General features: G+C 35.4%; 2 protein-coding genes across 2 annotated transcripts; one reads left to right on the top strand and one right to left on the bottom strand.

Annotated features, from left to right (window-relative positions):
* The first annotated feature begins 833 nt into the window (after positions 1 to 833).
* LOC135696514 (putative aminopeptidase W07G4.4) lies at positions 834 to 16,413 on the top strand. Its single transcript, XM_065215923.2, has 19 exons — positions 834 to 924; positions 1,446 to 1,602; positions 2,245 to 2,310; positions 2,829 to 2,911; positions 3,427 to 3,535; positions 3,932 to 4,018; positions 7,031 to 7,086; positions 7,475 to 7,574; positions 7,916 to 7,991; positions 8,079 to 8,164; positions 8,870 to 8,934; positions 9,990 to 10,029; positions 10,655 to 10,730; positions 11,046 to 11,164; positions 12,800 to 12,883; positions 13,230 to 13,287; positions 13,768 to 13,817; positions 14,497 to 14,628; positions 15,707 to 16,413. The coding sequence occupies exons 2-19, from the start codon at positions 1,447 to 1,449 to the stop codon at positions 15,833 to 15,835; spliced, it is 1,572 nt and encodes a 523-aa protein (XP_065071995.2). The 5' UTR covers positions 834 to 924; position 1,446; the 3' UTR covers positions 15,836 to 16,413.
* A 467-nt stretch (positions 16,414 to 16,880) lies between these two features.
* LOC135696512 (N(4)-(Beta-N-acetylglucosaminyl)-L-asparaginase) lies at positions 16,881 to 27,319 on the bottom strand. Its single transcript, XM_065215921.2, has 12 exons — positions 27,159 to 27,319; positions 26,178 to 26,283; positions 25,549 to 25,596; positions 24,883 to 24,995; positions 23,786 to 23,846; positions 22,736 to 22,787; positions 22,517 to 22,572; positions 21,635 to 21,693; positions 20,742 to 20,817; positions 20,020 to 20,127; positions 19,386 to 19,519; positions 16,881 to 17,689 (listed from the first exon to the last, which is right to left on the bottom strand). Exons 1-12 carry the CDS (start codon positions 27,271 to 27,273, stop codon positions 17,589 to 17,591), a joined length of 1,029 nt encoding a protein of 342 aa, XP_065071993.1. The 5' UTR covers positions 27,274 to 27,319; the 3' UTR covers positions 16,881 to 17,588.
* Positions 27,320 to 27,537: the final 218 nt, after the last annotated feature.

Genomic DNA, 27,537 nt, shown 5'->3' on the forward strand with positions numbered 1-27,537 from the left:
ACTTTTCACTCGTAACCTAAAATTTCGTTACAAATCTCGTGAAAATGTGAGCTGTTTGCAACCTCACAATTGCTTATTTTGGTAAAGAAAACCTTTCGAGAAAGTGAACATCGTCTTGCAGTAGAAAGCTGAATTCTTCTTACATCATTCAAAGTTGGTCCATAAACCACTGAGTGAGCCATAAGAAATGGTTGGAATTATTCTTCCTGGCGTAAAGAGCAGTAGAAAAATGAAAACAAAAGGGAAGATTTTCACCAAAAAAATAAGGCTATAGGCTTTGAAAAACGGGGAAAATTCTACGAAGATTTTTTACATCATCAAAAATTGGTCATTAGACCACGGAGCAAGCCATAAGGAATGGTTGGAGTTATTCTTCCTGGCGTAAAGAGCAGTAGAAAAATGAAAACAAAAGGGAAGATTTTCACCAAAATGCAAGGCTATTGGCTTTGAAAAAAGTGGCAAATTCTAAAAAGATGTTTTCTTTTACATCATCCAAAATTGGTCCATAGCCAACTGAGTGAGCCATAAAAACAGCGTGGTGGAATTGCATATTGTTTATTGTTTTCAAAATCTTTTTATAGTTCATTCGGTGCAAGATTACTAGTTTTTGTTCATTTTTTGTATGTCATTTAGAAAATTATTCTATAGGTAATTTATTTTTGTAATTTTTTTTCTACTTTTAGCTGATGCTGGCACCAATCAGTTACAAAGGTAAGATTGCTCTGCGTTTTTGCTATCAAATATTTTAGTGGTAGCTTTGTATTGATGCTGATTATGATGATGATGTTTACTACGGCACTAGGTGGGTAGGACCCAATCCCCGGAACCGAATAGGAATCCCCTTTGACAGGTTAAAAAGCGCTGCCTCCGACCCTTTTAGTCTCTCTCCACCAGCTGAAGAACTCGTGATAGGTTCAATTCAAGGTAAACTTCATCATGGTGATAGCATATTGTTAGCTTCTTTCGTCCTAATATATGGTCAATAATTTTATTTGAGATTAATAAAGAGAAGTTTCAGTCCAATATTATTACCAGAGTTAATTCTCTAAGAGATAGGGGATTGAAGAGTTTCGTTAGACATGGCTCGCACGGCCTTTCGATATAACATCCTTCTTTAAGTACATTCTCATTATTTCTTTTGATAAGTTTAACTATATGGAATATAAATGCACGAAAAATTAGATTAGTATATCTCAATCCTCTGACTTAATCATTCTATGAATATGTTATTAGGGCCACGTACACATTTAAATCTTGGTGTTGAAAACTTCAAAACGCAAACTCAAAAATGTTCAGGATATAAAGTTAATTAATTACACGTTACATCAATGTATAGTTGTTTAGTTACAATAATTAATATAAATTACGAGATAAGTAGCATTCACCATGAGCAACATTGCATGAATGAGCAACATCCACCATGCCAAAATGTTTTCTACTTTCAGGATGGGGCTGCTTGATTTCGATGTAGCTGCTGTCACAGATTCAAATTTGGGTGATGGTGCATGGGATTGTGTCGTTTTGGTTTGCGAGAACCTTGACTGGCCAAACTTCAAAAATTCTTTTGCACACATAAAACCTGCCATTGAAGATGCAAACAAGGTTATTATTACTTCTTTCTAGGTTTTAACAAAATGCTCATTTTATGTCTCAGTATTATGTTTTATGTCTGTATTACTAAACTTTACAACAAATATTCTTTGAGTCAAATATTGAAACGATTCTTCTAAATAGCTCTTAAATTTGATCATACATCATACATACAGATGCCGACAAATTTCTATACAACACCACATTTCAAATGCTTTTTATATGACGTAATCAGACTATAACAGCCACATAGTAAAGTTAATTGCAAAGTGAGATATTTTTAAGATGATTGGCATGACTCAACCATGGCAAGGGTTTTAAATGTGTAGCTGTGGCAAACAAGCACTTAAAGGATGCTTTAAGACTTAATGTTCAAATCCTACATTTTCTGTGATAGATATGAGATTAAATTCAAAGATGAGATAAAATCAAATGTCAAGAAGTGTATTTTAAATTCTGTGATAGATATACCACTAGCTGCAAAATACACAATCTGGTTTAGAAACAGTGGTAAACCATAGTCAGCAAAATAGCAGCAGCATAGCTTGTTTCAATGATACGACTTTTGTTAAAAAAATGCTATGTGACTTTGTGTTTTAATAAGGTCTTGGTGTTATAAACTTGTCTTCAGTTTCAGCTTATTCAAATTTCTAGATTGATCAGGGTGTCAAAAATGGTTCAAGTGTCTTCTATTTCAAAGAGCAAGGGATCAATTTAGTGGCAAGTGCAAATTTATATGCTTCTTTCCTATGCTACACTGTCAACACATCAACTAAAATTTAAATTCCATTTAACTAACTTTTTTAACCAATATGGGCCCAAATATGTTTAAGTAAAAACTGAATCTTTTAATAACCTCGGTAGACTGAGTCTTAGAACAACCAGCAAAGAATTTCCATAAGTTCCAACACTCTTTAGATTTAATCTACACCTAACTTCTTCAAGTCTATTTTTGTCTTTTAGGCTTACATAAAATATTCATCATATCATTGCTATATCATTTCTCTCCAGGCAACATACCTTCTCAACCCTCATTTGCCATGTTTTGCCACCATTAGATCTGCCCTTTCTTCCAATTTTGATTCAAAGTCCTCCATCGTACATTAGGTTTGATATTTACTACTTTCTATAAGGTCTAATATAAAAATATTTTACACTTGAATGGAAAGTACTCCAAGATGTCTGTTAAATTTTATTCATGTTCAATAGCAACTAAATTTGATACTATATGTATGCAGATATTCTCCCAAGCTGGCCCACTTAATAGAGAGTTTGAAGATAGCAGAAAGTATTTGGATGTGACACTTAATGCTATGAAAAGGTGAAACGTTTTGTATATGCTTTTCCTTGTTTCAGATATACAGAAGTCATCTAAAAAAGATTTGTTTAACATTCATTTTCACATGATGCACAAAATATGGCTAAAATATTACTCTCAAGTCTGGAAAAACATCCTTATTCCAGAGCCCCTTCTTATTATTTATGAGCCTCATATATCAAGAAACTGCAAAGTAAATGCATCAAGGAAAGGAAAGGGAAGTGAAAACTGACTAATTGTCAAGAACTAGATATTTTATCAAACTGTTATGCTATAAATACGTTTTTCCCTATTTGAAAAACTCAACATCTTGTTGAACATTCTGTTTCATTTTCAAAGGGACTGTTGCTGTTCATTCAACTCGTTCATATTAATTTGAGAAAATTTTCTAGCCACTCCATTTTTACCAAAACCCCCCATATATTGGGATTTGGAAAATTTTACACCCTATTTGTTTTATCCAGACCCTCATCTAATCCAGACCCAAGAGTATACTATGCTAATCATCACCATTTTAGGGCATTGAAGGCTGGGTGCAGAAAACCTTTGCTTGTACTACCCGGAGAATTCACATTCAATGATTATGCAACTGTTTGTCTTCTGGCAGCTTTGGAAGCTTGCTATGTGGTAAAAACTCATAAATATTTTTTCTTGGCCTTAAAACAGAACATGTTTGTTGTTGGAAGAAACCAGATGTGAATTTTTATAAATTACAACCGAGCACTCTACCTTCCCTTACATCATTACTGCTTCACATTGGGTTGTTTGAGACATTTCAATGTTGAAGGGAAACAGTTAATGAGGTTTTTGGTTAGAAATAGGACATTGCCCCTACATGTGCTGCTTCTAAGTACAATAATTAGTTTTACTGTATGTTTAGTTATACTGTTTTGAAACCTCTCCTCTTAAAGCCCTAAATATTTGGATCATAGAGTTTTTTCACCATTCTTTGGGCCATTTCACAGAATATTCTTTCCCTAGGGGTTGTTTTATGCATTTTCAATTTAAACACCTTTATCCCAGCCTTTGGAAATCCGACAAGATGTCCCAAAAAGAGCAAAGAAAGTAGATGCACTTGGATTATATGTAGGGAGAGAAGATTCATCAACCGTAAGTGATAATTGGAGTAGGATCATTTTTAACAAAAACAATTTTATCTAGCATTGCAATTTAATCAAATCCTTTGAATCATTTAGGGCTATGAAACAAATTTTCACAAAGTACAGTCACCATATGTCCTCAGACTGCCCCCTCATATAAGCACCCCATGAATAAGCCCCCACCCTGAAAGTTAAAACTGTCAATAAGCTCCAATTCACACATAAGTCTTCATCCTAATGTGTCAATTCTTGCCTTTTAATTGGCCCTCCTAGAGACTTAATCAAGATCATTTTGTCCATGAATAAAAACACATTCAGCAGAGAATGAAAAGCATTGGCAGAGACAACCAAAGAAAATAACATATCAATATTTTTGACTAAGAAAATCTTTTTTGCTTTAATTTATACTTTTGATTGATATTTTAGAAAGGGTTATTAAGTGAAATTGCAAATGAAAAAAGCAAAACTGTTTTGAAATGGGAAAAATTTACATAATGCGTTTGTTGCATGGCAACTTTTAGATGATCTTTACAAGCCCCAACAGGGGCGGCTGGGAGTAGAAAAGTATTGGTATTAGCCTTCGAAATTAAGACATAAGAAGGTCCCTCCGCATGGTCCTGAAACTATTTAACAGGGGTGGAGCTTATATGTTCTTATTTAGGAAGGTGGGCAAAATGACCTTTTCGATATGATGGTGTAAAATAGCTTTTGGCAATACCATATCTTACAAAATTATTTGAAGGCACTGGCCCCCGTTGTCTCCCCCCAGACACTGATGACCCTGTGGTAATGTAGTTCATCCTACTAGTTTTGGGTGAAGGATCGGTCCTACGAAATACAAATGAATTATGGCTGCGGCAAATTACTCGAGCGAAATCGTGTTTTGATACAGCGGTTTGCTGCCCAGTAATGGAGCCCCAAGGTATTAGCCCATTAATTCTAATACCATGAGGCTTTTGGCCCGCGAATGAGATTCTATTACGATAAAGCGAGCGATTTACTTTAGAGTAATGCAGCAAAAAAACGTAAGATGTATCATTTGATTTGAGAAACCGAGAGAAATCATGTGAGAATGTTGCCTGTGACTCTACGGTCATATAGAATCAAAGTTTTACAAAACATACAGTTCATACAAAACAACTTTTACAACTGCCTTTAGCTTAAACAAATTATTTCATGACTGTTGCTCTTTATATTCAGTGTCTAAATTTTGTCAATCCATCCAAAGGCATTGCTAGCAAAAGTACAGCTACATTTTGTAAATTCATAAAGTTAATTTCCAGAAATATTTTTTCTATAAGCTGAGGCCTTAAAATAGAGCTGGGGCTCTTTCCACCGTCCCTTCCACTGACAGTGGCCCTCGTAGTATTAGAAATGAAAAACTAATACCTTACTGCTGTTCACCCATTCTTCAGGCGGGTTTACACGATCGTTTTTCCTTAAATTTTTTTTCGATATTGGACCGCGATGAACGACAACGATCGTGTAAAAGGCTAAATTGCTGAAAAAAGTTTGATGCTATCTGTCGTTTTTAATCCGCTTAATTGGCGATAATGATCCATCGTTGAAGATTTTATTTTGACTCAGGGTCAAAATAAAATCTCTACCATCATTTTTTTTCAAAGGGGCCGACAAATTCTGACGTCATGTCAGCCTCGGGGGGAGAATTCGAGACTTTTTATTAAGTATTCGCGTGAAGAAAAGATTGGATTCATGCTCTGAGAACTAAAATAGTCAGGGAAGGTAGTTTAAACTGGCAGGGGACTATTTTTAGATAAAAAGAGGTTCGGGTTTCACAAGTTTTCTCTGAGCATGGCCCGTCCTTAGCTACACATTTAATGATTGGATGACAACGTGATTGATGGGCGATGGAGGGAGAGTAACATTGGCTCTTTTGTGGAACCTTTACCCGCTAGACTAAAGGGTAATAAGCCTAAAGTTTAGGCCGAAAAAATTAGGGAAATATTCGCAGAACATTTTTATGGTCCCGGCGAGGTCCAGATAATTTTTTATTTGTGCATTTTGTCTATTGGATGGATTGTTCTCTATTTCTGTTGCTCAAAACCTTTAATGTGTAGCTAATGACGGGCCATTCTCAAAGAAAACTTGTAAAACCCGAACCTCTTTTTATCTAAAAATAGTCCCCTGCCCGTTTTAACTACCTTCCCCGACTATTTTAGTTCTCATAGCATGAATCCAATCGAAATTCTCTCCCCGAGGCTGACATGACGTCAGAATTTTTCGGCCCCTTTGAAAAAAAATGATGGTAGAGATTTTATTTTGACCCTGAGTCAAAATAAAATCTTCAACGATGGATCATTATCGCCAATTAAGCGGATTAAAAACGACAGATAGCATCAAACTTTTTTCAGCAATTTAGCCTTTTACACGATCGTTGTCGTTCATCGCGGTCCAATATCGAAAAAAAATTTAAGGAAAAACGATCGTGTAAACCCGCCTTTCGACCATGGCTCAACAAGAGAAATTCACGTCATGCAGGCCACAACAGACAAAAGAAATTTCGGGGCAGTGTATTAGTTTTTGGAGGCTAATACCATGGCCAGGGCTGCTGATTACGGCATTGATTACACTTTTCAAAGATTTCAATGAGGATTAGGAAAGCTTTCATTCAACGAACAGAAAAGCAAATATAGCTTGGCTATATGAATAGAGCTGGTCGCATCGATAAAAGTGTTGTGAAAAAGTGGCAGCGTACAAAAAGCAAAATAAATTTCCTGCAATCTCAGAGACCCAAAGTCGCCTTTCTTTGAAAATAAAAAGGTATTAGACTAATACCTTTAATACCACCCCACGCCGCCCCTGAGCCCCAACCTCATAAATAAAAGCCCCCTCCAATGAGCCCCCATAAAAAACTTCTTAAATTTATAACCCCAGCAGGCTTATTTGGGGATTTATGGTATCCATTTCATAGCAGGATGCATTCCATTTGGCATCATATCCCTAATTAGAGCAGTAGTTCTTTTTTACAAATTCAAATGCAATCAATATTCTTTCTACAAAGGACTACAAAATCCAGACCTCTATTATTGAAAAAGTGGTTGCACTTGAGAGTGGCAGGTTAGATTTATTCAACATATTTTGTACTTCAAACAGCATTTTAAAAACTGTTTAATAATTGATGCAGAGTTTGCAGACACAGCTATTTTGTATGTTTTAATGGTTTGAAGAGTGACAAATCACATATCATTTGGCATCACTTGCCTCATCTTGGTATCTGTAATACTGGAGATCTACTGCTTTATCTTATTTTTACTTTCACCCAGAAACAACAATGGATGTTGTTCTTTGTGTTCAATGTGTTCAATGAATATTGTTTAAAATGTAAATCCTTGAATAAGTAACATCACTCGAATAATACCCATATATTATTTTGTGGCCACAAATCTCAGTTAGAATGCTGAAATGCTAGAATGGCTTTTCTTCAGAACAGATTATTTGTTCCTAGGATTGTTGCACGTGACATTGGAGGGTCTGATCCTGAACGCATGGCTGCAAGAAAAGTTGCTGAGTATCTGCAAGAAATATTTAAAGATAGTACTGTCAAGGTTACTAACACAATCTATAGCTTTTTTACTTTTAGGCAACACCGTATAAAAGGACAAAGCTCTTTTCAAATAAACTGAAGACTGTCTGGATTGTAGGATTATGTTCTTCAATCAAATATATATCTCCTTAAAATTATGTCTTGACTCTTAGACTGATTTTAGTCTGTTTTCCATAAGACATAGCCTCTTTAGAAAACTAGCTTTCATATTACTGTAAGGAATAGCATTTATTATTCCATCGCATAACTGTGTCTTTAAGCGAACTCCCTCTTAGATATGTACCAATCAAGCAAATCAGAGATTTGACGTATCTCAAATTGTTTCTCAACTTGCTTTTTCAGATTTCAGTTGAAGATGATGTTGGAGAGTTAAACAAAAAGTACCCTTTGCTTGGCGCAGTTAACCGTGCTGCAAGTCGTAAGTAAACATAGAAATGTTGTTTCGTTGGTTTGAATTCCTTGGCATGATATCAAGAATCAACTCGTTTTTAACCTTATCCTATAGGAGTTGATCGACACCAAGGCCGAGTAATCACATTAGAATACGTTGGTGAAGGAGAAATCAAATCAACATACATGTTTGTAGGAAAGGTAATCCTCTTAATGTATATTTATTGTTAGTTCTAATATTTCTTCCAAGTCATTTCAATGCTAATATCTCGCAAAATGATTTCCTAGAACCTTTGAAAGCTGGAGAAATCTATTCAATTTACAGAATTGACGATATTTTCGTTAGTAAAATTGTCGACCAATTACAGCCCTGCCTTCTACATTCAAAACACGAGAGATTGATGGTATGGAATCACAACTGAAAGCCTCTGCTCTCTGTTTTCCCTGTCCATTGCTGTGCAGTCTTCGGGAGATGTAAAGCACTCAGTTTGCTCTTCTTCGGTTTATAGAAAATTACAGAACCAGGCCTTGATTGCTATATATTGTAAATTTTATGTAAGTTTATGGCTTTAGCAAAAAATATTGCAGCTTATCCCCAGCTACCTTGGTGGGCGAAATCAGAGATCAATAGCAAGTGGGTCTTTCAGCGCGTAGAAGGAGACTACTGCTTGCGGTAGGCTACCCTGGGTGTGGCAAAAAATTATGTGACTAGTTTCTAACTATATAATAGAGACTCTGGTACCCAGGGTAGCGGTAGGCATACCACAGATAATACTTTCATTCCTGTTCTTTCAGGTTATGTGGTCAAAATTCAGAAATTCTAATAATTATTTTCGAAAGACGTCATTCTTCGTCCTCTATAGGGGTTTACAATAATTGTTCGTTGACGTCATTTTATCAATTTAGGGAATTACGTATGACACTGGTGGTGCAGATGTGAAAGCTGGTGGACATATGGCTGGTATGCATAGGTAAGAGTTGAAGTTGTTTTCGAAGCATTACTACCTAGAACAAGCTCAGTCTTGACATACATCAAGGTGACCCTAATCTGGTATAACAGAAAATATACTCATGTACACTCTTTTTTATAAGAACAATTTTGGAATCTATCTACATAAGCACGAAAAAAGCGGTACTGTGTAGACCAAAGGAGTTCGTTTTCACCTTAGGACTCCATTGGTAACATTCTCAATAGGCAAGCGGCACTGATTGGTCAACCTCAACAGTCATGTGCTCGTGTTTCTGATTGGCCTATCTCGATCCACAACTGGGTATATATATTTCCTAGCGTAGAGTTTCCGGTCTATGTTCTGACGTTTTAAACTCTGAAGAGTGTCAGACGAAAAGCTTTAGTTTACTAAATGTTTGCTTTTTTCAAAGCCATTAACAATTTTATAAGAACACGAGCCTCAAAACTGGTCAAAAGTTAAGAACATTGTTGGCAATTGAGAACTAAACACCACCCTAAAGCGAAAAGGCTAGCACTCACACTACTTACACCTTATTAGATTAAGAACAAATTAAGAACAATCCAGCCTCAGATTTTCGAAAAAATTAAGAACAGTCAGCCTGAACGTAAATTTACTGGTTCTTATAAATAAAGAGTGTATACAAGAAATGCAGTCGTGCAAAGGCCGATGGGAAAAGAATCTAAACAGCCCATTCAAACCTATCTGTTAACTTTGGAAATCGTTACATTTTGGACGGTTATGTAACAATAATGGGTCCAATATCAGTACTTTAGGTCGACTTTTTGTCATCCATTCCTTTGGCTTCCTATACATGCCTCGCAATGGTACCCCGCAAGCCACGTTCCATGGAATAGTTGTTTAAGCTCTGTCCTTGAATATGTTTAAGTTTTTCTCAAAGAGTTGTCTTCAAAAATAAGAACTAATCTTTTTGAAAATAACATGAAGGCAACACACGGTTCTTGGTGCTTAAAGATATATTTTAGTAATGGGATGGGTAAGTGCCTGTACTGATAAAGCAATTTTTCTTATTGAATGGGAACATTACTTTTTTCTAGAGACAAATGTGGAGCTGCAACTGTAGCTGGATTCTTCAAGGTACTGCTTTGTAATATTACAGCCATTTGTAAGGGTTTCTATGCAATGCCATTAATTGTGTTCGTCTGAATGCATTGTATTAGGTATCTATCCCTGAAAATGTTTTGACTAATATAGGATGTAATTCAGAGTACCATGAAAAGCTAGGGTTGTTAGATAACTGAAGGGTCAAGGAGATACATTTTGATTGTATGAAAAAATTTAGGGCTGAAACATCTGATATCGAATACCAAATCTGAAATAATGCCGTAGATGGACACCACTGAGTTACCGACTTAAAAGATACAACGTTATTGGGTTTCTTTGCTTCATAGGCACTTTGCCTTTTAATTTTGTGCTTTTAAGTTGATTGATAGAGCCAATTTTCCTTCTTTCACATTCTCTATGTATTTTTTGATCGACAAAGCAACAAATTTTGCGTATCTATGTGTATGGGGCAATTATTAAGATAACTCGGATAACATAGAACAAAATTTAGCAGCTTTGCTAATTCACAAGAATTTTTTTAGTTGGAAACATGCACCCTTGGCGTTTTAGCATTGTTGTGTATGACGTAATCAATATGGACTTTCATGTTTTTATTTAGTTGTAGTCCTCATCATCAAACATTTCTTCTGTTTTTAAGACTGTAGATGCCTTAAAACCATCTGGCATCAAAGTTGTTGGCCGACTTGCCATGGTTAGAAACAGTGTAGGAGCAGGTGAGTAAACGTGATGTGTCATCGTCTGTCGGTTTTGCAAGCAGACTTTTCACCACTGAAAGTTCATAATCAGATTCAACACGCTTCCCTGCGGAGACCTTATCTTATATAAATTTTCCTTAGCAAAAAACGATAGTACTAATAATTCCTAGAAGCACCACCCTTTTCTCTTAAGGGCTAGGAATAATGAAGATAGATGTCTTTTAGCAATTTTGTTGCGTTCTTGAACAAGCTAAGCATGATAGCGTTTTTTAGTCGCTAGGCCCTGACCCTCATATTCAGCACTCCCTTATTTTTCTTTTGTTTCATTTTCAGATAGCTATGTAGCAGATGAAATCATTACTTCTGCGGCCGGTGTTCGTGTCAGGGTTGGAAATACCGATGCAGAAGGACGGATGGCTATGGCTGATCCTCTCCACTATACTGCCATGCAGGTACGAATAAATGCCGTATGCAATACTTTAAGACCATGCTTTGATTTATTCTTTGCTTATAATGTCAGCACTTGTACAGCTACATCGTAAATAACCGCAGGGAAACCAGGAAATTAATTTTGTTGTCAATAAAATTGTCCTTCTTTACCACCTGTGCTTTCCCTGTGTCTTTTTCTGCATCCTGGTCCCATGTATTCTCTTTGCGTAGCAAAAGCCTTTTGACAGGACAATTTTATTGACAACAAAATTAATTTCCTGGTTTCCGTGTGAAATAACTGCTTCTAAAGCCAGGTCCAAATGTCAGGCACATGATCTGAAAAAGCGATGTCATCCATCCGGATTAGAATGATTTAGGTATACCTAAAAGAGCGTTAAGGCACATCTCTCCTTGGGTGTTATCTAGCCCTTAAACCGAACTGTACCTTACCAAAATCGAGCCTGTTATTTCTGTTAAGTAGCAGAATCCTTTTAATTTGACATGGGCAATCTCAAAACAACATTTTCAGAAAAGCCTATTCGGCGCAACGGACGATTAAAAGCATTTATTTTAGTACCAGCTATGTTTTTAGAAGAAGCCATTGCCCATGTGGTAACCAAATCAGATTAACTTTAAGGCTAAGAAAAACATCTTCTCAGGTCCTTGAGGTGTTACTTTTGCTTTCATCAATGTTGATATTGAATCCATTTTAAATAGTTTTTGAGTTCTCCATTCCGATATTTATGATTAGGCCATTTTGCATCGCTGATTAAAAGACGAGCTTACAAACAAAATATCTTTTTGTTACCGAATATCGTGACACTCATTTTTTTAAGAAACCGTCATTAGGAAACAGAGCCCTTAGCTGAGAAAAAAATGAAATAGCCATAATTCGGATGCTTGAAAATATTTCTTTTAAAGATAAATTTGAAGTAATTATTTTGGACCATTAGGCGCCTATTTTAATTGAGGTACAATGCCCGCCAGAAGTTTGGGAACATCAACAGTGTTTTGTTCACTTTAACAGCTTTCACCATTCCCTTTTCAAACATTTTGGATTATTCTATATGGAAGAATACTATTTGAATTCAACTTTTGAAACAAGGGTGGCTGAGATGCAAGTTTAACATTGGAGCCAACTTAGCTATTTCTTTAGACGTGAATTAAAAAAAGATCTAAACTGACTGAAACTGGTTAGGTATTCCAAATACTGTGCAAGCATTGTGAATGAATGGAAAGAAGAGCTTCTTGTGACTTTTTAGGTGTTTTATTTCATGTTATCTTGTGTTTGTTTTGTGTTTCTACAAATTAAATCTTTAGCATTTGGTATTTAGGAAAACTTCAAGAAATTGCTTACACTGAAATAAAAAAACAAGTTAAGAAACTGTGTACTAAAACCGTGTTTAGTTTCTTATAAAAAATGAATGTATAGTGTCAGTGCATGCATGGGCTCCGAAACAGGTTGAAAAGGAGGGGGAGGAAGAATTTAACACCCATAACAAAAGTTATGGAAAAAACTCTATTGCTTTGCAAAAATGTAGGGGGGGGGGCATGGCCCCCCGGAGGCCCTGCAGTGACAAAACGTTTGTATTTAAAGTATTGCAATACCTTAAGGATTTGTTGAAGGAACAATTAGAGTTAATGCATTGCATTTACAGGCTTTGGGAGAAATAAACCCCCATCTCATGACAATAGCAACATTGACAGGTCATGCGATCCGGGCAGTGGGACCGGAGTACACGGTAAGATTTCTTTTCATGTTTATTTGTAAGATATGTTTATTTTCAACATGTGATCCGATGCAAAAGAACAGTTGATTAACAAAAGAAGGTAAAATTGGAAACAAGTATTTGCAAACAGCTGAGAGATGGCTGATAGGTCTGATTTTCCGTTATACTTAAGTTCCGTTAAACTTCCGTTAAAAATAAGAACGGGAACGTATTAAAATGCCACGTTGAGTAAAACTCCTCCTCCTAGTTGTCCGTTCAAAGGAATCATTGGAATAAATTGGTGGGGCCTTATAGCAATAATTTTCTGAATGGCAACATAGTTATTCATGCTGTGTGACAAGTGCCTTTTCCACCACAGATTGTATTGGATAACGGGCCTGCTCGAGAAAAAAAGTTTGCCCAGAGACTGCAAGAAGGTAATTGTTAACAAGTATCTCTAAAAGCAAGCAACCTTTTATATCGTTATTGTTGTCTTTGGGATACATCATCTGGAGCTATTGTCTGTAGGGCCATAAGCATTTTACCTTATCAAAAGTGTTATACACTGGAGGCCTGTTTGGTCTAAGTTTTGGAACAGAGTTATCTTGTGCAGAGGAGCGCCTATAGTTGTTCGATGCAGCGTCAAAGTGAAAATTAACGCAAGTAGATTAGGTTTTGTACTTGATTCCTCTAATTAAAATATCGACACTGAGCAATCATGCACCTATGACGGAATAACCCCCCCCCCCCCGGAACATGTTAAAATATTCAATAAAGCCTGTATTTAAACAGTACCCGCATTCAATGCAATGTTTTCAGGTCGTAGAAATACATAAAAAGATGAGCTTGGAAAACATTTAAGGCAGATTAACAACCAGTTGGATTGATCCTTTGAAAATGTTTTTTTCTAATTACAGAAGGTGAAAAACTTGCCGATCCATTCGAGATCTCTACTATTCGACGCGAGGTTTGTCTGTTTTTTCAGGAGCTGTCTAGTTTCCATACTGCTCGACCTGATGACGTAATTAGTTTACCCTAACCCTAACCCTAACCCTAACCCTAACCCTAACCCTAACCCTAACCCTTTACTTGGAATAATTAATCATACTAATTTATGGCTATTAATCATGCTTATTTATAACTATCAGGTCGAGCAGTATGGAAACTAGACAATTCCGTTTTTCACAATTTCTAAAAAACCCTCAAGCCACGAGATTTGTAATGATGTTTTTGACCGTTTGCAGAAGCCTAAACTTTGCTAACGTCAGCCATTAACTGCTTATTAGTTTAAATAATGACTTTCTAATTATTTGCTGGTTGCATCTCTTTCCTCGCCACACAAGCCAATTATGTATGTCTTAGAAATAGGCCCTTTTTTCGTCAGTTAAAGAGAGTCAGGCGTTTTGCTACGAGGGACATCAGCTGAAATGGCGAGAGACACATCTAACTGAGTGGTCTGACTGGCTGGTTTGCAGCCAATCAGAGTATAGTCAGTACCAAACCTGTTTGAAGGCGGAATAGCTGCATTATGTTTGACAATCTTGCAATTATGTAGATTTAATCCTTTCTCTTTTCCGCTTTATCATAGAGGTGTGGAACGAAAAAAGAATGAGTGCTTTCGTAAGTTTTATTTTGTTTCTGACTAGGACTATAAGATGATTGCTGGCCCCAGTGAGTATGAAGATGTGCTTCAATGCAACAACGAGCCATCCTCAATGACAAGTCGTGGACACCAGTTCCCAGCTGCCTTTTTGATCAGGACATCCGGCCTTGACAAGGTTTGTACTCAGATCCCACCATTTTGTTCTTCTCAGAATATCATTGTTAGAACTTCGATTTTTATTCGAATAGAGTTCTTAAGTGTGACGTCATAAAAAGTAATTTTTAAATAAGGACACCCAGAATTTTTAGTTTTCACCACATAACCATAGAACTATGAAATGCTTCTAAATAAGCAAAATCAGTCAAATATGTCTAAAACCGGGTGCGATATAGCCAAGGAAAGATTTGAAGTTTGGCAACGGATTACTGTTAAGTGGGCTCTGTTCATAAAGATACAAACAGAGACCAAATTACAGCAGTTTGATAGAGAAAGAGCCTGGGCTCGTGTTGCCATATCTAAGACATACAACACTATTAATTGTTTTTGTATATCTAGAGGTATTTCATAATGCTCTTTCAGATTATAGGATTCAAATTCCAAAATTCTAAAAATAGACTATTGTGAAATCATCACTTCAGGACTCAAATTCCCTTCATATAATTTTGTTTGTTTGATAGTTTTCCTTTTGTTTCAAACAGTTCTAGTGGAATTTTGGCAATTATTCTCCTCATTGCTTAGAGTTTTTTGCTTTGGGACGGGCATACAGTTTTAGTTCAGAGTTATTTCCTAGCTTAGAGCTTTCGGTCAATGTTCCGACGTTTTGTAATCTAAAGAGCGCCAGACGAATAGCTTTAGGATAAAGTTTGTTTTTTTCAAACTGTTTTGAATTTCTGCACTGCCAAAAAAACTGTATCCTCCTTCTCTTCCCTTCCCTTCTCTTCCCTTTCCTTCCCGTCCCTTCCCTTTCTTTCCCCTCTCATGTTCTCTTCACAGTTCATACTTTCTAACCGACACACCTCATTTTATATGGAAAAATCCCTCATGTTTATTTAGCCTTAATGAAACGGACCTTTGTTGGCTGGTATTACCTAGAGGCATATTGCGAATATTAGACCTGCCAACAAAACGCAATGCCCTTGGATTAATACCTAAAGGTTGCTATGTACGTCAAAAAACTCTTGCCTTTGGTTTTTACTATTTATAACAATGTATATGTATTTTTAAAGCTTTATCAACAACTCTCTGTCTTGCAGCATGGTGTCGGATGTGAGAAGCCGTTATGCTATTCTCATTTGGACATTGCTGGTTCATCTGGTCCGTTTCCAGGAATTCCTACAGGGCGTCCAATTGTAGCCTTGGCCAAAATAATTGGCCTTTTCTAGCAACGAAATCGACGCTGATTGAAGAATTATTGCGAGTAGTAGCTCCTAGTTGGTTCAGATTTTTTTAGCAATTATACTAGACGAAAAGTGATTTATGTCAAAAATAAGGGAATGTAGATGCTAGCAGTCCTTCGTGCACTGATTCAAAATGAATGTTTTACCTTTATGCAAGACAAAGGTGGTGTCGGGTGTTCTCGGCTAAATTTTTGGCCTGTCACGGTCATATTCAAAGTAATGCCGTTTGCTAACCTTATTTCTACAGAAAAATTCCCTTTGCTAGACCAATTTCTAGAAAAAAATTTCATAATGAGTTTATTATCAACAAAAAATTAGTCGTTAGGATAAAATACCTTCGTTTGAAATCAAATTGTCAAAGCACCAATATTATCAAATATGATATTCTTGGCTGGACCAAATTTGCAATAAAAGTATGAAACAAAATTTCCTCAAATACCTCTACCATTGAAGAAGCCCTTTCCTCTAGTGAAAATTTAAATTTAATTGGCGCTCAAGAATCATATAGCAGTAGAAAATATTTTTCATGGAATCTATTTTTGAAAGATAAATTGCTAAACGAAGATGACAGTTTGTTTGTTTGAATAAAATATTTCTCAGTTGTGTTTGTATTGAACATTACCACCTAATTCAATTCTTAGTTCAAATGCCCTAGCTTTATGCAAAAGTCAAAGGATTATTGTGTTACCCAAACGACGGAACGTACACCAGGCATCTTGAGAAAGTGGTGAATCAGAAAAAGGTGGAAAATATTGCCAAAGCTCAATGTAATTGTTGTTTCTTTAACTAGATTCATCATTTGACGTAATCTGAAAATACAGATAAATTTACATTTTGTGCGACCCACAATTTTTTGAGGGTATATGACCTGATCGTAACAGATATATGGTAGGTTATACCTTTTCAACGTTAGCTCTATCCCTTCAAGGTAAAAAACATGCAACTAGCAAATACATTCATGTAACAGAAGCATTGAAGGTTTTACCATCCAGTTTGTTTCAAGGCATTAAACGATAAAATACATGCCGAATAATGGCTCATTCTTAATAAAACTTTTTATAATCGAAAAATTCACAACCAAAATGATTTTGAAAATAAGAATATACACTAGCTTAGATGTCCATGGTCCATCTAATTAAAATAAATCTATCAACAAAGATTTTGTGTACTTTCCCTTCTATCATTTCTAAGTCAAGTTAAATCTATTCAAGTTAAAATTTTACAGATTCTGTATTTGAATATTATCAAGTTTGATCCACCAAAGGTATGCATCGAATTATTCAAACTATTATAATTATTGAAAAGGCTAAAAAAAGCTTCAATCGACACTTTGTGACCACTTTACAAAACTAACTGTAGAAATATTGTCTGTCAAAGTTGTTGATACGTTGACTTTCGGCTAAACAATAAGGATCAGAAGAATCATATGCGAACGCTAAAAAGAATTAATGATCTAAAAAACTAACCAGCGATTCTTTCAATTGGACTTGTTGTTAAATAAGATGCCTAAGCATAAAATCTGCCATGACAACGATTTACTAAAACGGCTTAACATGGAATCAAATAAAATTGACACATAGTTACATTTGGCAAAGTGTTATTATCTTGATAGCCATGGTATGCTTTTTGGAAACACGATACTAAATGATTTTGAATGATTTTGAATTTAATTAAAATATCGGATTTTTCAATATAGATATTTAAGTCAACTCGGCAATCAATATTTTTGACAAAGTGTTTATGGAAATGCCACTGGAGCAACTGGAATGATTTCAACCCTACCGGAGGTTGGGTTGATAATGCAGTATTTGAAGAAATCCCATCCATGACTTGCAGCTCCTAGAACGAAATATCAGCATTCATAAAATCGGAATAACCCTACACTTTTCAGGCAACGTATGGGAAATATACATTTTTCAAGCAAGAGATTGTTAAAAGTCGAATACAAAGTATGATAGTTTTGGCAAGGGAAAGACGTTCTTGCTACCATCCGTTCAACGTTTTCTTGGCTGATTTAACCTATAATAATACAATAATAATAATCACTTTATTTAAAGTTGGCGCTACATAGCTATTTACAGTAAAATGAGCTAATCCAAGCCAACTGTTAAAATTACTACATCAAATAAATACATACGAGATTACAAACATAAAATTTTAAGTACATAATAATCCATTAAAAACAGAATTTATAGGGTAGTACTATAAAAATCTGAGCTATTTAAAACGATAGAATTACAAAAACCAAGCTGTGGCACGAACGTACTACATAGTTTGCATGTACAGTCTGCGCCATTTCAGCTTTTAATTTCTTTCTTAAACTCATTAATAGATTGAGCATTCCTTCTGAACATTCCTTATATAACGAACATTCCTTATATATTTGAGTACAGACAACTTTCTTCAAGCTGAAGTTGCCTGTATCAAAAATTTTTGGTTAAAGTAAACTTGTTTATATGAGCTTATCTCGAAGTAAAATGCTGCTTTTAGATTTTCCCAATGCGTATGACCGACCATTGGACTTCCTAAACATAAAGCAAATATAGTTTATCAGCAAAGGAAAATTGCTGGTTCCGGCCGATTCGACTTCTGCAGCCCTCGGTCAACCGCAGTGTGTTCTGGCTAGCCATAGCAAATTCACGAGATCGAACTTTGTTCTTTGTAAGGTGTTCTTTTAAAACACCCAAACAAGGTTGTTTATAATTTCACGTCATCTATGCAGCTATTTTTCTTATATGCCAAAGCGACTATGCCTGATACCTAGTTTCACTCTACGGGCTTCTTTCCTTCGTCCCTTTGATCTCAAAGGCTGTCCCGTCACTACACCAATTATGAATGAATTCCTCGCTTTTCATACAAAAGGATCCTGCCCAGTATGCAGATATTCTCTAGTCTATTGATACCGTTCACAAGTATCGTATTCTATGAATAAGGCCGGTGTTTCTCTGCATTAACATGATAATGAAATATTGATTTACAAGTAGATACAAGTTGCAAAGCTCACAATATATGCAGAAACAGGATTTTGAACATGTTGAAAGCCTTTCAAGCAAGCAATTATGCTTTTGGGCGAGGTTGAGAAAAAAAGTTTTTTCTCAAGATGAGATGAGACAATCAAAAATGAAAGAAAAGGTCACGTTGCAGAGCCACAGAAAAAAATCTTTCCAGTTAGTTTATCGGGGTCAAATATGGGTTTTAAGTTGTTTCAAACTAACGTCAAACCTCACTGTACCTTAGCAATATCAAAACAAGGGCTCTAAACAACGAAGGCGGAAAATCAGAAGTCCACTTCTCTCAAAAGTAGGGTCATAAACAACAGGAGCGTACAGTAAACTCACAATAACTTGTCTCCAAGGGACAAGGCTCTATTTAGAGAATGTCCAAGTTATCGAGAGCACTTTTGTATGAATGTACTAAGGAAGGGGAATGCAATATCACTTCGACTAAGGGAAAGTTTTTGTTATAAGGTTTTTGAGTAATTGGGAGTTTCCTGTATATAAAAGGGAAAAGAAAATAAAAATTAGAAGCTACTTACCATATTGGCCATCTTTGGTCGCAGCAACCAGGGCACCTTCAAACTTCGGGACATATTGAACAATCTTACGGAGCGCATCCGCTGCCGCCTCATCTGGAGACATTCCATTACGCATGTTCTCAACAGCTCGCAAACTAAAGAAATCGAATTTACAAGAGTAGTAAAGAAAAGCAGTTTGGCCTAAATGAGAATAAAATGGCTTCAAAGAAGTTATTTTCGCACACAGGCAATGGCTGCGTAAGAAAGGAAGCCAATGTGTAATTCATAAAAAATAATTTTGATACACTTCTGAGATCATCGAGGTCCCGCTAGTATCCACTTCACTGTAAGGTTTCCGTAACAACATTTTAATAGGAGGACTATTAAGAAAGTTCAGGCAAAGCGTTACAGTAAGCACAAAATATAGGACCAAGAGAACTTTAATGATAAATAAATAGGACAATGAAAAAGATACCATATTACTTCACTGTCATCAGATCATTCATTAGACGAAGCAACAAAATTACCATAAGTGTAACATTGCTTTTCACCGACTTAAAAATTCTGAAATTTAGCAATATTAAAGCCAAAGAAAGACAAACAATTTGATATATGAGATCAAAACTACCAGGAGCGTTCATGAACAGGCAATTACCTTGGCAAGAACCGCACTAAAACATCCCCATCTCCGGTGCCCGCTGCTGCACCAACTTCATTGTCGACGTACGCTCCAGCTCCGGGGATTGGAGTGTCACCAACACGCCTGAAATCATAATATTCTGCAAGTTTTTACAAACGCAGAACGAAAATAACACTTTACGTATAAATTTTCATGCTATTTCTATTGTTCATTACAACGCCAGAGAATCTGCCCTTCCCTAAAGTTTTTAGTCCCTACGTTTATAATGAGACGAAAAAATTTAATGTTGTCAATGGTTTGAAGTTTGGTCTGATTAGATTTTGACCATAAAAGACGCCTAATGGATTTGCTTCTTCGATCGCTTTGTTGTTGACAACGCGGTCGCCATTACTGAATTGTCAAAACTGTGCAATACCTTTACTCACTAAGTATAAACATTCAAAGCTTTGCAAGGCGGTCAGGTTCCTAAGGTTGACTTTGAGTGTTTCGCTAGTACATTTTGTCTTCCTGAGAGCCTGATTGTTAAGATAACAGCCCATAATGTTATCGCAAAAAGCTGCATCAGTCATTCCATCAGTGGATATGTGCCATGAAATATATGCTAATCATAGACATGTTACTCTACACGCAATGTGTTGTTCTTTATGTGTAATCAATGTGACTGTTTATTATCATTCTTTCGTATACTTGCATCTATGGCAATCAAATTCGCATCAAGATATACAAGAAATACAAACCCAGGGATTTTGAATTTCAGGCCATTTGTTGATGCACCAGCTGCAATAGTGCCATTTGAATCGATAGCGATCATACCTATATAGAAAGAATGAAGAATAACGATCAAAAATGAAATCTCATTCGTCAACAACCTGCAATGAGGATTTATATAATCGACTTTAACTTGGGCAAACATTCAAACTACATTGCCTGAAGTTGATGATGCAAATAATTTTGATGATTCATGTAGATGTGAAATAAGATATAAAACAAGCCCATATCAACAAAAAATAGCTGCTAGTTTGATAAGATTCTACCCGTATGGTGGATGTTGGACCGCCATTCCGTGGAAAACAATACCGCTGTCTTTTTGTATCAAGGAAAAGTCCTGTTATTAAAACCACCATGTGGTATTGTATGTAAATAAGCAATACAATCCACGGTATTACCTATTTACCAACCAAACCACGAAAGGTGACAAAAGATTTTAATTGCCAAAAAAAGGTGCCATTTATTCAGGGTCATCTTTCTTGTTCCTGTATTCATTGTTTAATAAATTTCATGCAACCTTTGTACGTCTTTCCCCTTTCTTTGTCCCCTGTTCCTTTTGAATTTAACCAGATGTAGCTGCCCAGAATGAATTTTCTCCCTAATTGTCCACAAAATTTTAAGGAAAAAATGAAATGCTTATCATAAATCAACTAGAAAGGAACAATGCAGAGTTCCGCAGTCCTTTTTAAGCTTTATACCAAGTTTAGTTCCATTTTCATGAATTAACTTCAGTTTACAGGTATTGCTTTATATCTGGTTCTTATTTATTACTCAAGAATACCTTTCATCTGACTTGATACAAAAACCATCATGAATGTTCGAGGGTTTAAACAGGAAATAAAAAAATGAAACTTCTTTATACCTATTGTGTCATGGTTGTTTTTATCGACTTTGACTCGTGTCTCCTGTTCATTAAAATATCTATGGAAAACAAAAGCTGCTTGAATCTAAAGCATAAAAATCACGACATTCACAGCAAATAGCGAAAGAGAATTGAGCACTATGTGCCTTGAAAAATATCAGCGATATTTATAACAAGAAGGTATGTTATTTGTAATGTTTAAAATTTACTCAAGACAAATAAAGCTCATACAAGAAAAACACACAATGGTTGGCAAAATAAAATAAAACGACATCGTAAAAAAAGCAAAAAACTACTTAGAGCAAAAAGTTCAATGAGCAAAGATTCTTTTTAAATACTGAAAAAGACTTCCAATATCATTTATATTGGCACATTCTGTAGTCGAAATATGCCAAGCTTTTTAAGGAAAAACTCGTGATTGGTTCTTTGAGATCTATACAACAAAAGGAAAAACAATAGAAGCCACTGGTTCATTTGATGGAATATAATTTTATTTCGAATTTGAAGGCATGCCAGGTGCTATCAGACATAATTTTTTTTATAGCAACGAGAAAATTTGTATTGCCTTATAGAACATTAGAGAAAAGAGGTAAGGAATGAAAATCATCAAAGAGAAGCCAGGCATATTGATTACATGTTTATTATAGCGAAAACAGAAGGTGACATTTTCTAAAGTTTTGATAGTGATGATCATTGTCCTAATATCAATCACTGTAACTTGATCACTAATCGGCAAAACCGCTATCACAACTTGAGTTTTAGAAAGCTTCTAACACATTCCGAAAACATATGTTACGTCTGCGTTAATATATCCGAAAGTGTCGTTCTTCAGTATTGTGCCAAAAACAAGACTACATACTAAATAGAAAAAGATCTTGCTACCTCCTATCTAGCGGTTTATATGGTCCACAGTTAGATTTTGGATCAGGAGTGACATTCTAGGATAATAAAGAGAAATATCAAATATAATGATTTTGATATTGATTCACAAAGAAAAAGTGAATTATAGATTATTTTGAGCTTGCTCGAAGACTACCAGAGAATCTGAAGTCATCTTGGCAACAAGATTAAAAGAAAGAAGTTATCTTTAAGGAAACTTACTTTCCAATAATTTGGTTGGCAATTCTCTTGTTTCCATTTTTTGTACATTGCTCTGGAAAGAAACTCTAACAACTCTAACAAAAAACGGAAATAATTAAGTAATATTTCAAGGGTAATATTTAAGCAACTTTTATAAGAAAAGCAGGACCAAGACCCCTGCAACTGAAAAAATAGAGAATACTACAGTTAGAAAAAGGTTCCTTCTTTTAAACAAGTGAAACTGTGTGAAGTGAATTTTTAATTTATCAGCATCACTTAAAATTTTTTGGGTAAAAATCGAGGCAGGTTATGCCAGTCGAGACAAGTTATTCTTTAAGCTTTTTTGGCAACTGCTGAGAGCTGAATAAGCCAAACCAAAAATAAGTACCAAAGGGTGACGTCATCGAAAAACATGTCTTAAGATCTTTTGACGTTAGACCACATTATCTAAAAGAGAGCCATGAGATGTTGATGTATGTGTAAATAATTTAAATTTGTTAAAAATTGACTGAATCGATTATGTTAAAAAATTGATTTTTGCTGATTAAATAGTCTTGTTTTGGCCTGTTTCATAATTTTTTAATCAAGATTAAGTTTCATGGATTTGACGGGAAAGAGTCTGGGTTTACAAGGCCCTGTCTCAGCCATATGCGTGAATATACGAACCCAAAGCTTGGCAGTAAACCCCTTGAAGCGTCTACATAGACAAATACATTTTAATATGTGTTAAGCCTGTCATAAGTAAAAATTACGACCAGAAAGCTGAACATTTTAACTGTTTGGCTTTCTGATGCTTGCCAAAGTATAAGAGACAACATGTGTCCATTTAGTGACCCTGAAATGACTTATTAACTGCGCCTCTCATTAATTTTACAGTTAGTTCAAAGTTAATTTTACAATTTCTCATTAATCAAATCATTACCAAGTTCACAATTGGTGAAGTCAATCAATTATATCACACATTCCTTATTGGCTTAAGGTCATGGGTATGATCTGAGGTCATTATAGATTCTACATAAAAATGAAAGTTGACTAATATAAAGAAAATTAATTGTGTCATCAAGCACTTACATGGACTCTTGAGAATGCAAATCCTCCTCTTTGAACCCCATTTTAATTGCAAACTGTGTGGCTTAAAAAGATATTGAAAGCTCATTAGAAGATGCTATCAATAGGCTTGACAGCTTGATAAAGTGAACAGAATTTGTAATGAAAGTCAATACAGTTATCTAAATACTAATAAAACACATTTCTCTCTCACGTGGGGTTTCATCAACTTAATTTCAACCATCTGTACAACTTATGTGAATAAATCTTCTTAGTTACATTACATGAGGCCAATATCAAAAAATTAAAAAGGCTAGCAACTGTTTTGAGGCCAAGGCATACGATAAATACTCCTCATTTCCCTTGTTTTCATCAAAATTTTATCTTATTTCAGCTTTACTTGAGGAAAAACCAAACGATGATAAATTTGTTGGTCTTAGACACAAGTTAGTTGATAAACATTGATTCAAAAATCCCTTTACAATTATAATGTACAGTTTATGAGAAATGCCAGTTACTTGCATATCTTAATGTGGATGTGATTCAAACTTTTAGAGTTCAAATGCCTGGAAGCTCGAGTTAATCGGTAAATCTATTTACAGTTAGCTGTTAACTGTTAGATAGTACTGCCTACACCCTGAACCTATCACTAGTCATAAACAAGATTTTGTTGCCTTGAGTAACTCTGAACAAAAGACATAAATTTGCATTTTGTTGATGTCTACAATGTGAACGCCTCTCTACCATGATTTGCAAATTGCAGCCTTAAAGCAAATTTCCTCTTGACCAAACCCCCTCTCAAAAAAATTGGAAATCAACTTCATGATTACTTTGAAGCAATCTCATGGGTCACATGAACAGAACACGAGATAAACAAGCATTTTATTTCTAAAATATCTTGTAGTTTTCAAGTTCTTTTACTAAGCTACAATTTAAATTGTTTTCAAGCTACAGAATGTGGCTATGAAATATATTAAAAAAATGAATAGAAAAAAATAAAGCTTTGAGAATACTAAAAACTGTGACATACCTAGCAAATAAAACTACTTTAATGTTGAGGTTAGAAGACATTAAGAAAAAAATTTCCCAAAAGTAGGGTTTTCAAATTATGAGCAGTTTACCTTCTTCTCCAATTAAAATTGTGTGTGTTGTGTGTTCCATCACACTCCTAGCCACTGATATTGCACTTTTGATCCGCCTGAGACATCCAACAGCACCAACACTGTGAGTTTTTCTGTTCATTCAAAATCAAAATATCTTTAAACAAGCTGACCTTTCTTGGGAAAATGTAGATTTGCTTCATGCAAATATCCCTAACAAAATCTTGGGGACTGATGGCCCCATTTATCATCAGGTAATTTATCTGCTACAAAACCTTTCCTCTAAGGATATATTTTATGATCAGAAAAAGGTTAGCCGGTCAAATCAAAAGGATCCCAACAAAAAAATTACATTAATGATAAGTAGTGAAGGATCTTAATTCAGATTCTTAATCAAACATGTCCCTTTATGATCAAATTGATTCAATAGACAGCTGAGATACACATTAAATGCAATTCACACATTATAAAGCTGGGGTCACAAGAAGTTGCAGACAAGAAAAAAGGGGGCTGAGTTGGAGATGGATATTTGATTACCCTCTTTACATTGATCAACAAAGCAGAAAATCGTTGTACATCTTGTTTTTGCTGCTTTTGAAACTAATCTAAATTTCTGCTCCTCTCCAAGATAACTTGCAAAGTGTATCAACTAATGGCAAAGACAAGAAAAATGAGAAATTGTATTACCCATCCATAATCATTGCATCTAAAGTTGTTTCTCCATTTTCATCTGGGCTAAAAAATTTAAAAATTGTAATAATGGCTATGTATGATAGATTTTGCTTCTGTGGCAAATAATGTCTTTATCAAATAGCAGACAACATAAAATCAACATGCTATTAGATAGTTGGAATAGCCTTAAATAAATTGCTAAAAGAACAGTCAAAGAAAATGTTAGTGAAATATTATATTGGGCAGTAGTATATAGTACACATTCAAAATGATTTTTGCGAAGGTATTACTCTAAGTATATGTTTGTGTACTTTAATTACATGAAGTAATAAATATGTGCATGTTTGTTATCTGAACAAGATTGGTCCTTTTTTCTTCTGCTTTGGTTTAATAACGTTGTTAAACTGCTTGTTCTTACATTGTCAAGCAAACACAATAAACTTTTTCTACCAGGTGAAACTAGCTCGCAGCAGATTTTACTTCATACTTTAGCTTTTCTTTTAGCATCTTAGGTGTTCAGTGATGTTGACTTCAAAGTGCACTTTGTCCTGACAGATTTAGATGACCATTAAAATTCTAATTTGTTGGAATGATAGACCTTTTTCGTGGCAAAATTTAAAGGAGGTCATGTTGAATATACATACCTTCCACCATAGCCAACTGTTCCATCACAGCGCTCTTCTTCACAAACTGTGCAGCCTTGCTCTACTGCATCTAAGGCAGATCCATTTGCCATGATCACAGACCAAGCTGTGAATAAAACATTCACTTTAGAAAAGTAACACAAGACATTCAAATCAGGAAACAATTTTCATTCAGTTACATAAAATCCTGAATAAATCTTGCATCCACAGCAATTCAAAGGTTTTTCCTGCATAAATCTAGCCATCTAGACTTTTTCTTCTTATCCTCTTCTCATTACAATGCTTTGCATACAAACAATTACATTTGTTTGCTAAATAACTGCACATTAGGCTTTGATGGTTAGCATGCAGTGTAAAGTTTTTGATTAACCAGCAGTATATCAGCAATGACTGTTTTCTAGAGAATTTGTCTTAAATGGTAAGAACAACCAGCAGAGCTCTATGATAAATAGAACGAGATTGTAAGAATGCAAGAGAAAATTTACAAGGACAGAATCAACTTAGGAATTTCTCCTTAAAATCATGCTTTTAGAAACATTTAGGCCGTAAATAAAACTATAATGGGAAATTAAATTAGCTAAACTCTGTCGCATCTAAAAAAGACTGTCTGATAGCTTATATATTGCATTGGCCACTTTTGAAAAATACAATGTTGCTCGAGTTTTTATGCTTTAGCATGTTCAAACATTTTGGGGAGACTTTGTGATGTTGTATAAATGTATTGACTTGTGTCTTCTAACACTTTAATGTTTTTTACAGAAACTTTATATGGGCTACAATTATTTAGTATTGTATCTTTCGTCATAACAAGTAATGATTTGCAAGTAAAATACAGTTTCTAATACGAGTAAAACGAGGATCAAAAACTGGTCCTACGTCTTGATTTGTAAACGATTGAGTTCCACAAGGAAGTAAAAGATGATTGACTGGGATTAAGCTGAACATCGTACATCTGTTCTGCTCAGTCTCCGTCAAACTCACCTTTATATGTGGCATCCGTGAAGGGCCAAGTATTTACGATAAGAGGCAGCTTTGCAGATTCTGCCATTAGTTCCACGGAGAGTACAGCTAGAAATGTTATTGAGCAGAAATTCATCTTCTCCTCATAATGTGCCAGTGTTAGGCCAACGCGCCGAATTTATTCATTGGCTGAACTTGAACGAGGCTGCATCCATAACACAACAACTCACAAACGATTGGGTCTCGTCTGAAATTCAGTTCCACATACCGTAAATCTTCGAATTAGCCCCTGGGGGCTTATTCATTTTTAACATGTTTGGATAGGGGGTTTTTCGAGGGAGGGGGCTTATACAAGGGGGGCTTATAAAATTATTGTAGACATTAGGAAGACATTAATAAA

The sequence above is a fragment of the Rhopilema esculentum genome, chromosome 14, assembly GCF_057945365.1.
Source record: "Rhopilema esculentum isolate cy_ngs chromosome 14, ASM5794536v1, whole genome shotgun sequence".
Lineage (NCBI taxonomy): Eukaryota > Metazoa > Cnidaria > Scyphozoa > Rhizostomeae > Rhizostomatidae > Rhopilema > Rhopilema esculentum.